A 16,095-nucleotide genomic window follows, 5' to 3' on the forward strand; every position below is an offset into this window, starting at 1 on the left:
ACTAAAGGAAAATACTTGCAAACATTGGGAAAAAGTAAATAGAAGGGCTATGCTGAGAAATTGATTTTTAGTTGTATTTGTTGTTGTCGCATTTGAGTTCAATTATTTTCTAAAAGAATTTACTTAGAAAGATTGGGGAAAGATAAGAAGAGGGGTTGCTCTTGCATCAAGGAGATAAGGAAAGAGTGACAATTTTGATTTAGAATGTGAGGAACCCTCTAGCTGCAATGAACATGAGTTCATGAGGCATGAACAAAAGTGGTTGTAGGCGTAGATATAATTGATTGAAAAGATATATAATTATCCAAAAGTATATTCTACTCACGGCTTACCTTAAATTACAACTAATGCAACCATGTAAATTAAATGGTTGGTAAATGACAATAGACATTGATCCATGACAAGCATCAAAACACTTACTTTACGATACATCTCACATTGCCAAATTATAACTTCTTCTTCTTCTTCTTCTTCTTTTTTTTAGTGGGTCATGGAGAGCCCTAAAAATAAACCCATTCACTATCAATCCAAAGCCCCATGGGACATTGCCAAATTATAACTTTATTTTAAGTTATTATTATTGTTGATTATTAAAAGAGTTAATATAGGAGTTAAAATATATACATTAAAAGGAAAAATATGGAACAAGATTCTTAACTACGAGGAACAATAGAATTTTTTAACTTGTGAATAAGCTTTGTGAGAATCTCATGGGCTAATATCATGGCTTACAAATACTACATGCCAAAAATACTATAAATCATCTCATATGATACTTGTTCATATGAATTTTTTAATCAATCAGTTTCATTAAAAGGGCAACAATTGCATAATTACTTTTGAGATTAATCTTAGATTTGTAACTATTACTAAGAATATTTTATAATATTCCATGAAAGTTAAATCCCTACGATCCTCCCCTTTGAATTCAATCTCGGTCCCCATCATGGTCCATCCCTCCCCATTTACCCTTGGTCATGCAACTTCCTCCCTTGTTGAAGGCTTCCCTTCAAACCTAGAATACTCCTCCACTATAAAAAAATCCCTTGTCATTACTAAGTCTGTGTCTTGCCCTTGTTCTAGGATCCCCACTCCTTTGTCATCCCTCAACAATAATTTAGTTTCCCCTATGTTAATAAGAGAGTTGTTAACCTCTCTAATTTTTCTATTGATCCTCTAGTATATAGAATTTTGGAAAAAGGGTTAAACTTCGCCTTTGTTCCGAGAAATATCCTAGTGGAGGAAATCATTTGTGATGTTGAATATGGGATTAAGGACTTACTTGATAGCATTAAATATGTTATTAGGAAATATTTCATGGTTGTCCTTAGAAAATCCAAGCCTCCTTAGAGAAACATTAGCAAGTCAGAATTCGAAGCCCTTATGTCCTTGAACATGAACCCCGCCATTGCTATTTTCAAAGATGATAAAGGTGGGGTAGTCGTTATCTTAGATAAGGATGATTACCGTAGAAAAACGTTTGGATGACCCTCATAACAACGGCAGTTACAGGAAGCTTACTAAGAACCCTTTAAAGAAAATATCAAAAGTTTTTGCTTCATTTATTAAATCTAATAGAACCATTAATTCAATAAGCCTCAAGCTTATCAAGAGCAACTCTCTTACTCCTAGTATCTATAAGCTTCCCAAGATCCATAAATATGGAGTCCCCCTTAGACCCATTCTTAATACAATAGGTTGGTCGACTTACCTTCTAGCTAAACATTTAGCCTGGATGCTAAAGCCCCTTGTTGGCCTTATGTAATCCTTTTTTAAGGGCTCTTCATCTTTTGTCAATTAGTTAAAGGTTTAAATCTTAAGCATAATGATATTCGTGTGAACTTTGATGTGGTTTCTTTGTACACCAATATCCCCATCAAGGAGGCTATCGAGGGGATCAATAAAGTTATTGATACCAACGTAGCCAAGTTAGTCAAGATCTGCCTTACCTCTACCCTTTTAAACTTTGAAGGTGAATTTTATGAGAAACCCTGTGAAGTGGCCATGGGTTATCCGCTATCCCCTTTCGTTGCTAACTTGTTCACGGAATATTTTGAATCCAAGGCATTCACTTCATCCCAATTATGGACTAAATTGTACAAAAGGTTTGTAGATGATGCCTTAATCATCTGGCCTCATAGGCATGAAAAATTAGATCTATTTTTTTAGCATCTTAATAGTTAGTCTAGCTCCATCAAGTTTACTATGGAATTAAAATTCAATGGTAGACTTGTTTTCCCTGATGTGTTTGTGTCTAAGAAAGATGAGGGTTTTTTTTCTCATCGTCTTTCGTAAGAAGACTCACATTGAGCAATATCTTCGTGCAAGTTCCCACCATTACCATGCCTAAAAACTTGGAGTTCTCAACACATTGGAAACTCGAGTTTTGAGGGTTTCGAATGAAAGTCACCAGATGATGAGAAATCCCATCTTCTTGAAATATTAAAAAATAATGGTTAAATAAGGAGCTAGGTCTCAAATTGTTCTTAAACACAAGCAATGGTCCGAAGATAATGAAAGAGCCTGGAGATTGGGTTACCAAAGTCCAACTTCCATTTATATAAGGAACCATCAACAAGATTGCTCAAATTCTTATGAAGCACAAGGTCCTTTCTACCCTTAGGACTTTGAACACTATTGGAGTTCCCTTAGATCAATTAAGGACCTTATGGACCCTAAATATTTGAAAGGTGTTTATGTAATCCCTTGTTCATGTGGGAATCCCTACATTAGAGAAACCAATCATTTCATAAGACAAAGGATTAAAGAGCATGCAACCGACATCAAACATTGTAGGAATTGCTTTTCAACTCTAGCCAAACATGCTGAGAAGACAAAACACCATATTTGTATAGAAGATTCTCAAGTCATTGCCAAGAATGATCATTTCGATCATCGAAAGTTCAAAGAAGCCATAGAAATTGACAAAATATCTAGTTCTCTAAATAGGGATGATGGTTGGAATATTAGCACATGTTTGATCCTCGTCCTATCCTCCTAAGGGTCTTCATCCTTGATCCCCCTTTCTTTTTTTTCAGTGATCTGTTCCTTTCTTTTTACTTTAGTTTCATTTTAATTTTTAGGTTTATAATTTTTCCTTTTCTTTTATTCATAGTGATGGGCTTAACCCTTTTTTTCTTTCTTGATTTTAGAGCTTGATTTGATTTTATTTATATATGTCTTTTCTAATCATTTTGATAACGTTTTTTTTTTATTCATATGTTTGTCTTTTTTTCCATTAATTATTCCTTCTTGTTTAACTCTTAGTGATATATTTAGGTATCTAGGTCAGAGTTTAATCCATAAGTATTTGCAAGCAGACTCATTTTTCTCAAGTCAGACTCCTAGCAGTGAGTTTGACTTGTCCTCAAGTCAAAATATCTCGTTCTTTTGAGCCGAGTTGATTTTGACTTACCAGTGTGCTTTAAACTCAACAAGTTTTTCTACTAGGCAACCATTTGTTATTCCTAAATGGTGGACATTATGTTGAGTTTGCTTCAAACTCAACAATTTTTTCTAATAGGCAACCATATATTATTCTTGAATGGTAGACAATATCTTGACTCACTATGCTTGTTAAACACCAACCACTCAAGTGACTTAGTCCTAAAAGAGGACAGTGCTGAGCTTCCCAAATATCTTCACATCTCCCAAGGCATCTGGTTTCAACATCTTAAGTATCCCATTTTGTGGCTAGTCAAGTTGTAACTGGGTACTTTGGTGAATCTCATAATCTAGCTCTTTAGTTTTGTAGTATATAAAGGGCCTATTAAATTAAGAGAGCTTCCATCGACAACTTTGTCGTGCACTAGGAGTATACAAAGCAAACCCTAAATCTTTTATGTCACTTCAATTGCTTCGGGGGAAAATATTCGAGTCTTTACCCATAGCTCTTGCAACCAATATGAGAAAGAACCTTAAATAGAATATTGGATACTCGGAAGTTTGCCTGCAAGTATGTATCCTTTATGTCAGTAACTAGAGACGATATATTAGATTCTCTTAAGGGGCAGATAAAAGTCTTGGACGAATTTGATAGAGTAGATGACCCAACAGCTTAGCCAAAAGATTGCTTTCACAATCCCACTTGTTGATGTTCGCAGAAAAAACCTATTAAAATACACTATATTTATAATATATTTATGCCTTTACATAATTGGTTTGGTTGTGGTTGGGGCATGATGCAAATTTTGGGTGAATTTTCTAGAAATATATCACCATAGTACAATTTAGCAAAACAATTATTTTCACAAATCCATCTACTTTGGTTGACATAAAACCTCTATCAAAAAATTATATTTAGTATATTTAAAAAAAAAAATGTAAAAATAAATAATAAAATCATATAAAAAAACAATATTAAAAATCATATAAAAAACGGTTTAAAAATAAAATCATCATAATGAATAAGAGACCCACCCAAATTTAACCCAAGATAGAGAGAATACGCGACTTGCAGCTACCTATCAATGTCCCATTTCAATGCTTTGCCATAGAATACATTAATTTCCTCACCTCTCCATCGGTCCCCACGCGGTGGTCTTTCGGAGTACTTCACTTTTTTCTGCCCTTTCGGCCTTCTTTGATCGTGGAATACGCGACTTCGGTACAATGAGACAGAATAGAGTACCTTCATGCAGAATAAACTAATGCTCCTCTCCATCTGTCCCCACGCGGTGGTCTTTCGGATTACTTTATTTTTTTCGCCCCTCCCATAACCTCAACTTTGGTCGTGGAATAAGCGACTTCTCTACATTACGATTACGAGAGAGAAGAGACTAATGCCCTTGTCTACATTACGATTACGAGAGAGTGAATGCGCTATTTGCCCCAACCAATCAATGTCTGTCCCCTCTACATGGTGATTTGATTTTGGCATTGCTATTGCTTTAGACTTAGACTTTTCAACTCACTGTACCGCACAGTTGTGATTCGGGCATATCCTATTTGCATAACTATTATCTTTACCATGACTATTATCTTTACCGTGATAGTGCACCCACCAAGCAGTGTCCTACGCGGTTGTCTTTGGCATTACTTCAATTTTCTTTTCCCCTCCATAAACTTAACTTTGGTCGTGGAATACGCGACTTCGGTACAATGAGACAGAATACCAGTGCCAACACGGTGGTCCTTTTTTCCTTTCAATTTCTGGATACCTTTTGCTATTTATATGTACACCTCGCACCTCGGGTTGCATAGCAGAGAAGCCATTAAAGACGCTGAGTTGATAAATGGAGAGAGAAGTGACGATGAAAATGTTGATGATTCTTTGGTTTGCGTTCATGGCGCTGGGGACTGTTAGTTCGTCAATGAAGAAGCCCAATGATGACGATTCTGTTGAATTCACATCACCCATGGACGCACTTCACGACACAAGGGACCTGGAGGCGCTTTTGTCGTTCAGAGATGCGGTCATATCCGATCCATCTGGATCCCTCCTCAACTGGACATCACAAAACTCACACAATGTGTGCTCCTGGAATGGGATCCGCTGCAGAAAGGGCACGAACAGAGTTGTGGCCGTAACACTTCCTGGCTTGGGATTGAAAGGTAGTCTCTCACCTTCTCTGGGCAGCCTTTCATTATTACGCACTTTCAATCTCTCTGGTAATAATTTCTCAGGAAGAATTCCACCAGAGCTTGGCCAACTAAAAGCCCTTGGAATACTCGACCTTAGCTATAATATGCTATGGGGTCATATTCCAAGATCACTGTCTAATTGTACGCGCCTTCAGTGGCTACGACTTTCAGTAAACAGCTTGACAGGGACTATACCCACAGAATTCGGCCGTCTGGGCAAGTTGGAACATCTCCGCTTGCCCAACAATAGTCTTAGTGGAAGTATTCCAATGTCTCTGAGCAACTGCACGTTTCTCCAAGATTTGTCCATTGGATACAACAATCTCACTGGACCGATTCCTTCATTTTTGGGTCTGCTCAGAAATCTCTCTTATCTTTACTTTGAAGGAAACTCACTAAGTGGTCATATCCCTTCCACTCTTTTCAATTGTACTCAGCTGTCGTATATAGCCTTCTCTCACAACAGTTTAAGTGGAAGAATTCCTGCTGAATTCGGGTTGCTGCAGGAATTAGAGTACCTGTATCTACAAACAAACAGTTTCGAGAGTGCCATTCCTCCATCTCTAGGAAACTGCTCTGCTCTTACGACATTATTTTTGGGGGACAACAAATTGTCAGGCAAAATACCCCCACAATTGGGAAGGCTGAGGCAGCTTGCTCAACTATCTCTTTATGGTACAGGTAATATTTCAGGTGTGATCCCTTCTGAAATAGGAAATTGCAGTAATCTTTTTTGGCTGGATTTACCAGTCAACAGGATTCAAGGCCCCATCCCAATGAGTTTATTCCAGCTTCCCCTCTCCACCTTGAATCTGGATGATAATGATGTGAGCGGTCATGTACCTGAAGCCATTGCCAACCTGAGTCAGTTGACATTTCTAAATTTGGGTGTAAACAATTTCACTGGATACATACCAGAAGAGGCCATTGCAAATTTAGCTCAGCTGCAGTACCTGCATCTAGGTTCAAATAAGCTCATCGGTGGCATACCAAAAGCCATTGCAAAATTGAGTGAGTTGACGAACATATATCTGGGAGGCAACATGTTAACCGGCAACATACCTGAAGGCATTTCTAATTTGACTAAGCTTCAGAATCTTTTCTTAGAGGCCAATCGTCTCACAGGTACAATCCCTAAAAGTATAGGAGAATGTGTCGAACTACAGCAGCTAGGTTTATCTAAAAACAATTTGAATGGCAACATACCTGAAGGCATTGGTAATTTGACTAAGCTTCGGAATCTTTTCTTAGATGACAGCAACTTGAATGGCAACATACCTGAAAGTATTGGTAATTTGATTAAGGTTCAAATTCTTGACTTAAAACAGAATACTCTCACAGGTACAATCCCTGAAGGTATAGGAGAATGTGTGGAACTACAACAGCTTGAATTATCTGAAAACAAGTTGAATGGAACTATCCCTGATTCTTTGGGAAATTGCAAATCTTTGTTAGTTTTGGCACTAACGGACAATTTGTTGACCGGCAAAATACCATCAACTTTAAATATGTGCACACAATTACAGAGATTCAAGGTGTCTGGAAATGGACTTAGTGGACCTTTAAACATAAACTTTCCAGTGTCTACGCAAGTCATTTCTGCTCATTCTAATCACTTTTCTCAGCTAATACCTGAATCTTTGGCCAATTGCAGTAAACTTCAGTTACTGGATCTAAGTAAAAATGGATTTACAGGGAAGCTTCCTCGGTATTTTGCGTCCTTTTCTGAAATAAGAGTTTTAAGTTTGGGCTATAATAATTTCTCTGGTGATATTCCTCAATGGATTACAAATCTTAGCCAGTTGCAGGTGTTGGATTTATCCAACAATAAATTTAGTGGAAAAATACCATCCAATCTTCAAAGACTCAATGGATTCAAAATTTTGGGAACTTCTACACTTAGTGGTAATACACTATATGAGGATTTGAGTATTGTAATAAAAGGATATGAGTATAAGTTAACATATGTGCTGGCTACAAACACCATATTTGACTTGTCTGGCAACAATCTTATTGAAGAAATACCTCCAAGCATAGGAAATCTCATTAGCTTAAGGCTATTGAATTTATCTGGAAATCAACTGAAAGGAAAAATCCCTACATCTCTTGGTAAGATATCTACTTTGGAGCAGCTGGACTTGTCTAGAAATATGTTAAGTGGAGCAATTCCTCAAGAGCTCTCTACATTAACTATGTTGGCATCTTTGAACATTTCATGGAATAGACTTTGTGGTAAAATCCCAAAAGGAACACAGATGGACACTTTTAATGAGACATCATTTGAAGGAAACAAATGCTTATGCGGCTATCCTTTGCCACCATGCAACGAAAATGGAATGCAACGAGGAAGCACTACTATTAGCAAAGATAGAGGATGGTTGAGTCATGTGAATGAACATGTCTCATTAACTGCAGTAGAGTTAGGAATGGGGATTGGGTTTGGTGCAGTTGTGGGTATGATGATAACTTGGGATAAAGCTAGACATTGGGTAATGCCCCCTCACATACAACCATTTTATGGAGTGTATCGATTTCCTAAATAGCTTAATAGTTTGTTGTACCCAATTTCCCTTCCAAATAAATGTTGTAATCACAACATATATCATATAGAAGAATTATCCCTAAAATTGTTAGTGAAACATGTGCATTGTATTCTTATGTGAAATAAGTCTATATTATTCAAGAAAAATATCATATTATATATTTATTAAGATGTATGCATACTTCTATCATGTTACAAGGATGCTCTCTCTATTTTCTCCTTCTCACTTTTACTTCTGACATAACATACATATTACAAGGATACTCTTCTTATCTTGTTTTTTTTCAGTTTCACTTCAGACAAAAGTATAAAAGATTTTATTATTTTTATTAAATGAAACTAACTTTACATTTATATGCATTGAGTATACTGGAATAAAATTATAAAATAAAAATGAATAAATTTTTAATTTTACACTATGAAAATAGAATTTTCTTAATTTCTCTTTTTATTGTGCAAATTAAGGATTTTCTCAATCTATATTAAATTGAAAAATATGCTTCTTTTTAATATAAAATATTATAACTTTTTCCTTGTTATATATAAAATTTTATGGAAAATATATCTTAAGCTCATTATTATTTTCTATATTAAATATGATAATATGGTTTAAAAATTAAATTTAGTTTTTTAAGCTAGGCCTGTCTATATTGGAAGTAGGTTGAGGAATTTTCAATATTTAAAATATAAGCAATTATGGACAGCTCACATAGTGTAGTTGTTGAAGAGTTTTGAAAACTAATTAAATTTATATGGAAAAACTTAATCTCATAAAATTCACCTATTTCCACAATTTATTTGTTATGCAAATGTAATTACTTACTTTTTTTTGGCTTTATAAAATTTACAAGGTTTAGAGAAAGATTTACTTATATGCCTAAGAAGTATATAAATCATATTTGTTAATGTGGTTGTGCTAATTTGTTGTAAAATTAAAGTATGTATTTACATCTAATATTATTTTGAAATATTTTCTTCAAATTTTTATGATTAGATTTATGAATTGAGTTTAAAGTGAATAATCAAAGCTATACTCTCTCTCATATACAAAATGGTGAATCTTTCAACCTATATCTCAATTGCTAAGTACACGATGATGTCATGTAATAGTAAAAAATTAAGATATGATTTTCTAAAAAATAAGAGAAATTCTTATGAGAGAGAAATTAAAATTCACCATCAAAGGAATAGAGATATGAGGGAAAGTATCTAGTGAAATACTTTAGTAGATTTCTTCGGAGTCCTGGTCTATTCGGCCCCGCGTACCAACCAAATTGAATATATAGAGACGAAACAAGTTGTTTTCAACATTCTTTGTGTTTCGTGGCAATTAGGCGTGAGTCCCAGGCAATTAGGCGTACCGATCAAATTATTAATTTGCCTTTAGGCTTCTCAACACACATATTGACGGAAGATTTGTACTTATATGTCTATTCTTGACACTAGGTTAATACTCTACTCCATAGAGTATTGTTATTTGGATTTGAAAATAATAAATAATTTATATTTAAAAACAATACATAATATTCATAGCAAAATAAATATTTCAACCAGATATTTATAACCATTCGAATCTGACAACATAGGTATAAAAAATAATACTTTGTAGATTTTTGACATTTGCTTAAATCTCCATATACGAATGGGATATTATTGTGATTTGGATTCAAAAGTGTTAGTATATTATTGTGATTTGGATTTAAAAGTATTAAACAATATTTATAGCCAAGTGAATATTTCCACGACATATTTATAAGATTGTAAATTGAGAAGGTATGGATGAAAAATAACACTTTTTCATTTCTGGTTTATCATGGGTAAAGTACTTTGAGATCAATTATTTTATTATTATTATTTTTTAAACCAGATTAAGGAGGTTGTTTTTATTTAGGATGGGTTTCTCATAAGTTTAAATGATACTTATATACAATTATTTTCTCATTTTGTTGTTTATATATCTAATTCTGATCTAAATTTTATGTAAAATAAGTGATAATGATAATGATGATGATTAACATGTATTTGGTCAATGAGACCTTAAGAAAGAAGTGAGATATGGTCAATCAAACTTTAAGAAAGAAGGGGTTAATTAAAATTATTTAAAATTTTATTTCTGTGATCAAAAAGAAGGGAAAGAAGAATTATGAGGTCATTGTAGTCGTGCTGAGGCATATATCAATCAATCACATGCACAACCACATTAATAAATATGATTGAAAAACACCAATAAGCATTAATTATTATTATTAGATTATTAATATTATTACTATTATTAAAATTCATATATTTTTTTATTATCATTATTCATTATTAATTAATTTTTTTTATCATTATTCATATATTAATTTTATTATAAATTTATTTATTATTATTATTATTATTATTATTCTTCATATATTTATTAATTTTCTTAGTAATATAATGATTAGTCTTAGTAATATATCTAAGATTGGATGCTTTTGTGATCTAGGTTCATCATCATGATCAAGATGAGGAGCAAGTTCAAAATACCACCTAAATCTAGGTTCATCATCAAGATCAAGATGAGGAGAAAGATCAAAATACCACTGATATATATCTTAGAGATGCAACAGTAAATTTCCAATGGTCAAAAAAGAAAAAGAATAAAAAGAAGGTTAAGATGCAAAAAAATCAATTTATTTATTAGTTATTTTTGAATTTTTATTTTAATTAATTTAATTTTCAATTCTAATTATGATAGACTTTAACAATTTCAATATTTTATTATATGACCCCCAACATTTTTTTTTACAATTTCTAATAATTTATTATATAATCTAATAAGATATTAATATATTATTAATTAAAATTATATTAATTTTAATTAATGATTAATTAAAATAATATTTATATCATAAAATTAATATTAATAAAAAGCTAATAAATACAATTATAATAATATAATAATAATAATAATAATAATAATAATAATAATAATAATAATAATAATAATATCAACCATTATGTGACTATTATGGTAGAATAGGAACAAGATATTATTAATAAATCATTATTTTAAAATTAATATAATTTTAGAAACCTAATAAATAAAATTAAAAATAATAAAATCAACATAAAAAAGGAAAAAAACCCTTAGAACAAAACCTACATCAATCAAGAAAGAAGGAAACCAAGGGGGTTAATAATAAAGAGAAGGCACCCATGAGCTAATTAATTTCCATCCATCGTCTCTATTAAGAGTCTTACTCATCTTTTCAATTTCAATGGCTTCTCTTAATTTTCGGTGATGGAAATGATCAACCTTCGTGAGGACCTTAGAATCCTCTAAGAAAATATGGTGCTTCGTTAATTCAGCATGTTCTGTTAGAGTAGAGGAGCGGGTTCTACAATGTCTAAGGTCTGTTGCGTGCTCTTAAATCCTTTGGGAAATGGAATGACTAGTCTCTCCAATGTAGGGGGTTCCGCAAGAACATGGAATTAAATAAACACCCTTTATGCATTTCAGATCAATAGGGTCTTTGAGAGATCTCAAAGAGCTACGAATGGTTTTTAAAGGTCTAAAGGTGGAGGCAATCTTTCTTTTCCTCAGAATCCTAGCAATCTAGGCCCCTGACTAGCTTTTAAAAAGGCTCTGAAACCTTGGAACTTATTATAACCATTCTTCTTGAAGACATTTAAGAGATGGTTTTTCTCATCCATTAGATGGTCTTCATAAAAAACCCTAAAAGCCCTAGTAGCTAGAGTGTTGAGAAACCCTAGTTTCTAAGCTAGAAAGTGATGATATTTAGCATGAAGATACTACTCACTATGGGTTTTCTTAGGAAAAACCAGGTGGGAGAAAGAACCATCATCTTTCCTTCAGATAAGAACATCATGAAAGGTCAAGCTTCCATTAACCTCACATTCCATAGTAAATTTAATGGAATCAGATTGATTATAATTAATAAATTTATTTATTTATTACAATTTTAAATAATATTTATTAATATGTTAATCATTATTATTATTACTGCTATATTAAAAAATATTAATATTATTCTTATTCTTATTATAATTCTTTCTATCTTCATTAATACATTAAATCATTATAATTATTTTCATTAAAAATAATATTTCTTACCATTTTTTATATATTTGTGATTATTATTATTATTATTAAAAACCTTGTAAATAAAGTTGAACCCAAAGGTTAAGTTTTTTTTTTTTTTTTTTTTTTTTAATTCAAATCTTCTAAAAAAATAAAGACCTATATAAAAAAATTGCAAGATAAAATAAAAAAAAATAAAATAAAATAAAAACAAAAACAAAATACATCTAAGTCGGAGGCTCGGCCGCATATCGCAACACCAAAAGCAAAAAAACAAAAAATGATGAAATTCAGGGGTCGAAGGCCGGTGGTCAAGCTACAAACCGCAACACAAAAAAAGAACCGGGGTTCGGCCGCATACCACAACGCAATGAAAGAAAAATCTTTTGAGCTGACCTCCCGACTCCCGAATTCCCCCTTACCCCAGCTACGCTGCGCATTGGGGTTGCTATTCGCTGGCAAAAACATGAGATCAACACCATCCCGACTTTTAACGACTCGGCTGACCACCGCCACCTGACTTTCACCTAGCTGTCTTCTGAATACCTGATTGCTCGAATTTAACAGCGTTCCCACTTTTGAGAACCCGCCCATAATTTTTTTATTTTTGTTTTGTTTCCATAGGAAGCAAAATTCTCTTGAATTGATACTATAAAGCCTCCAAAAAATATTAAACCCTAACAATTATTTTCTAAACCTAGTGAACAATATTAAACCCTACGAATATCAAATGTTTGATTAATAAATCGAAGGTAGTGAATAAGACGCAACACATATAAAAAAATTGTATATTTTCCCCTTCATTTTTGTAAATAGTTATTGCTTTCTAAAAAACCGAAAAAAAAAAAAATTAAAAAAAAAAAAAAAAAAAAAATAATAATAATAATAAAAAAAAATTACAGCAAAATATTAAAAAAAAATTGAAAAATATTCAAATGTGCAAATCAAAGGTTGAATGGCAGGCCTTTCTATTTCACAAAACCATTTCACAAGTTCCTTACTTCCCAATTCCTGACTATAGTGGGATGGGACAACATAACCGAACAAAATGAACTTTGTTGTTCTCCAAACCCAACCTCCCGACTGCTCGCCTCTTTGTTGACGGTGCTGGACCCGCCAACATTAAGGGGATTTCCCCGATATGAAGTCCCAATTAGACCTCACACTGTTTGGTGTATGAGTACCATCCAAAATACAAACTGGTTTTCGATGCAGTGGGTTTTAATGATGTGCCTTGGCTACAATAATGCATAGAGTGGTGTATGGTGACTTTGGTGGGAACAAGTGTGTGACTCTGTGGAAAGTCAAGTGTAATGCATGAAGGTTCTAACAAATGAAGGGAAAATGAGTGAGTCCCTTAGAAGCCTATAATAGTATGCAACTTGGAAGGAACACATGAGCATAAAGACATCATAAGCTAATCTGTGAAATAGTTCACAAGTTAACAGTGATGGAAGTATACAACAACACACATTCAGCAAGATCCGTACCAATGAAAAGAAAATAGTTCATAAGCCTAAGCATAAGTTAAATAACATACATTCCAAACATAACATGAATAGTCCTACTATATTCACAACATATGAATGAAAATATGCCAACTCTGATCTTTTATTAAGTGAAAGTTTCAATCATATATATACCATTGACAAACGACTAGCCCCTATAGTGGAATATGAATTCAACCGCTACTCCACCAAAGAAAGATGCCTCCTCTATGCTATGGAGAAGCCAAAGCTCTCACAAACTCCCAAGCTCCTGATTCTAAGTTAAAATCCTAGCCAAAATCCCTTTACATGATTTATGAGGGTCTATTTATAACAAATAGGGTGACTATTCACTTCCCCTTGTGACTTTTGGACTTCCCTCATGACTCTTCAACTTCTTTACAAAATGACTCTTTACATTCACTACATCATGAACCTTGAACCCAAAGGTTTTTTTTTTTAATTCAGATCTTCTAAAAAAATAAAGACTTAGATAAAAAAAATAAAAAAAAATTGCAACATAAAATAAAAAATTAAAAAACAAAAACAAAATACATCTAAGTTGAAGGTTGGGCCGCATACCGCAACACAAAAAGCAAAAAAATAAAAAACAATGAAATTCAGGGGTCGAAGGTCGGTGGTCAAGCTGCAAACCGCAACACAATAAAAGAACCAGGTTCTGGCCGCATACCACAACACAATGAAAGAAAAATCTTTTGAGCTGACCTCCCGACTCCCGAATTCCCCCTTACCCCAACTATGCTGCGCATTGGGGTTGCTATTTGCTGGCAAAAACATGAGATCAACACCATCCCGACTTTTGACGACTCGGCTGGCCACCGCTACCCGACTTTCACCTAGCTATCTTCTGAATACCTGATTGCTCGAATTTAACACCGTTCCCACTTCTGAGAACCCGCCCATAATTTTTTTTTAATTTTATTTTTGGTTTCCTTAGGAAGCAAAATTCTCTTGAATTGATACTATAAAGCCTCCAAAAAATATTAAACCCTAACATTTTATTTCTAAACCTAGTGAACAATATTAAACCCTACAAATATCAAATGTTTGATTAATAAATCGAAGGTAGTGAATAAGACACAACACATATAAAAAAATTGTATATTTTCCCCTTCATAAAAAGATTGTCTATTTTCCCCTTCATTTTTGTAAATAGTTATTGCTTTCCAAAAAATTGAAAAAAAAAAATTGCAACAAAATATTAAAAAAAATTGAAAAATATTCAAATGTGCAAATCAAAGGTCGAATGGCAGGCCTTTCTATTTCACAAAAGCATTTGACAAGTTTCTTACTTCCCAACTCCTGACTATAGTGGGATGGGACAACATAACCAAACAAAATGAACTTTGTTGTTCTCCAAACCCAACCTCCCAATTGCTCGCCTCTTTGTTGACAGTGCTGGACCGCCCAACATTAAGGGGATTTCCCCAATATGAAGTCTCAATTAGACCTCACACTGTTTGTTGTATGAGTACCATCCGAAATACAAACTGGTTTTCGATACAGTGGATTTAATGATGTGCCTTGTCTACAATAATGCATAGAGTGGTGTATGGTGACTTTGGTGGGAACAAGTGTGTGACTCTGTGGAAAGTCAAGTGTAATGCATGAAGGTTCTAACACATGAAGGGAAAATGAGTGAGTCCCTTAGAAGCCTATAATAGTACGCAACTTGGAAGGAACACATGAGCATAAAGACATCATAAGCTAATCTGTGAAATAGTTCACAAGTTAACAATGATGGAAGTATACAACAACACACATTCAACAAGATCCGTACCAATGAAAAGAAAATAGTTCATAAGCCTAAGCATAAGTTAAATAACATACATTTCAAACATAACAAGAATAGTCCTACTATATTCACAACATATGCATGAAAATGTGTCAGCTCTGATCTTTTATTAAGTGAAAGTTTCAATCATATATATACCATTGACGAACGACTAGCCCCAATAGTGGAACATGAATTCAACCGCTGCTCCACCAAAGAAAGATGCTTCCTCTATGCTATGGAGAAGCCAAGGCTCTCACAAACTCCCAAGCTCCTGATTCTAAGCTAAAATCCTAGCCAAAAGCCCTTTACATGAGTTATGAGGGTCCATTTATAACAAAGGGGGTGACTATTCACTTCCCCTTGTGACTTTTGGACTTCCCTCATGACTCTTCAACTTCTTTACAAAATGACTCTTTACATTCACTACATCATGAATCTTCACATTCCAATATTGGCACTTGGAATTCCACTTAAAAATTAATTACAAAAGAATATTATGATACACTCGTACACATATAAGATAAAATTGGGTAGAGCCAACTAGACAGCCTAATAAGACAAAACAATTAAGCTTGAGTTTTGGGAAACTCTAGCTCAACAACTTCCACTTGATGTT

General features: G+C 33.6%; 1 protein-coding gene across 1 annotated transcript; it reads left to right on the top strand.

Moving 5' to 3' along the window:
• The first annotated feature begins 5,209 nt into the window (after window positions 1-5,209).
• LOC149193186 (uncharacterized) lies at window positions 5,210-8,212 on the top strand. Its single transcript, XM_089406552.1, has one exon. It carries the CDS (start codon window positions 5,235-5,237, stop codon window positions 8,124-8,126), a length of 2,892 nt encoding a protein of 963 aa, XP_089262678.1. The 5' UTR covers window positions 5,210-5,234; the 3' UTR covers window positions 8,127-8,212.
• Window positions 8,213-16,095: the final 7,883 nt, after the last annotated feature.

This window comes from Pinus tabuliformis, chromosome 2_2 (assembly GCF_031772625.1).
Source record: "Pinus tabuliformis cultivar Carrire ecotype Pingquan chromosome 2_2, CPIR1, whole genome shotgun sequence".
Lineage (NCBI taxonomy): Eukaryota > Viridiplantae > Streptophyta > Pinopsida > Pinales > Pinaceae > Pinus > Pinus tabuliformis.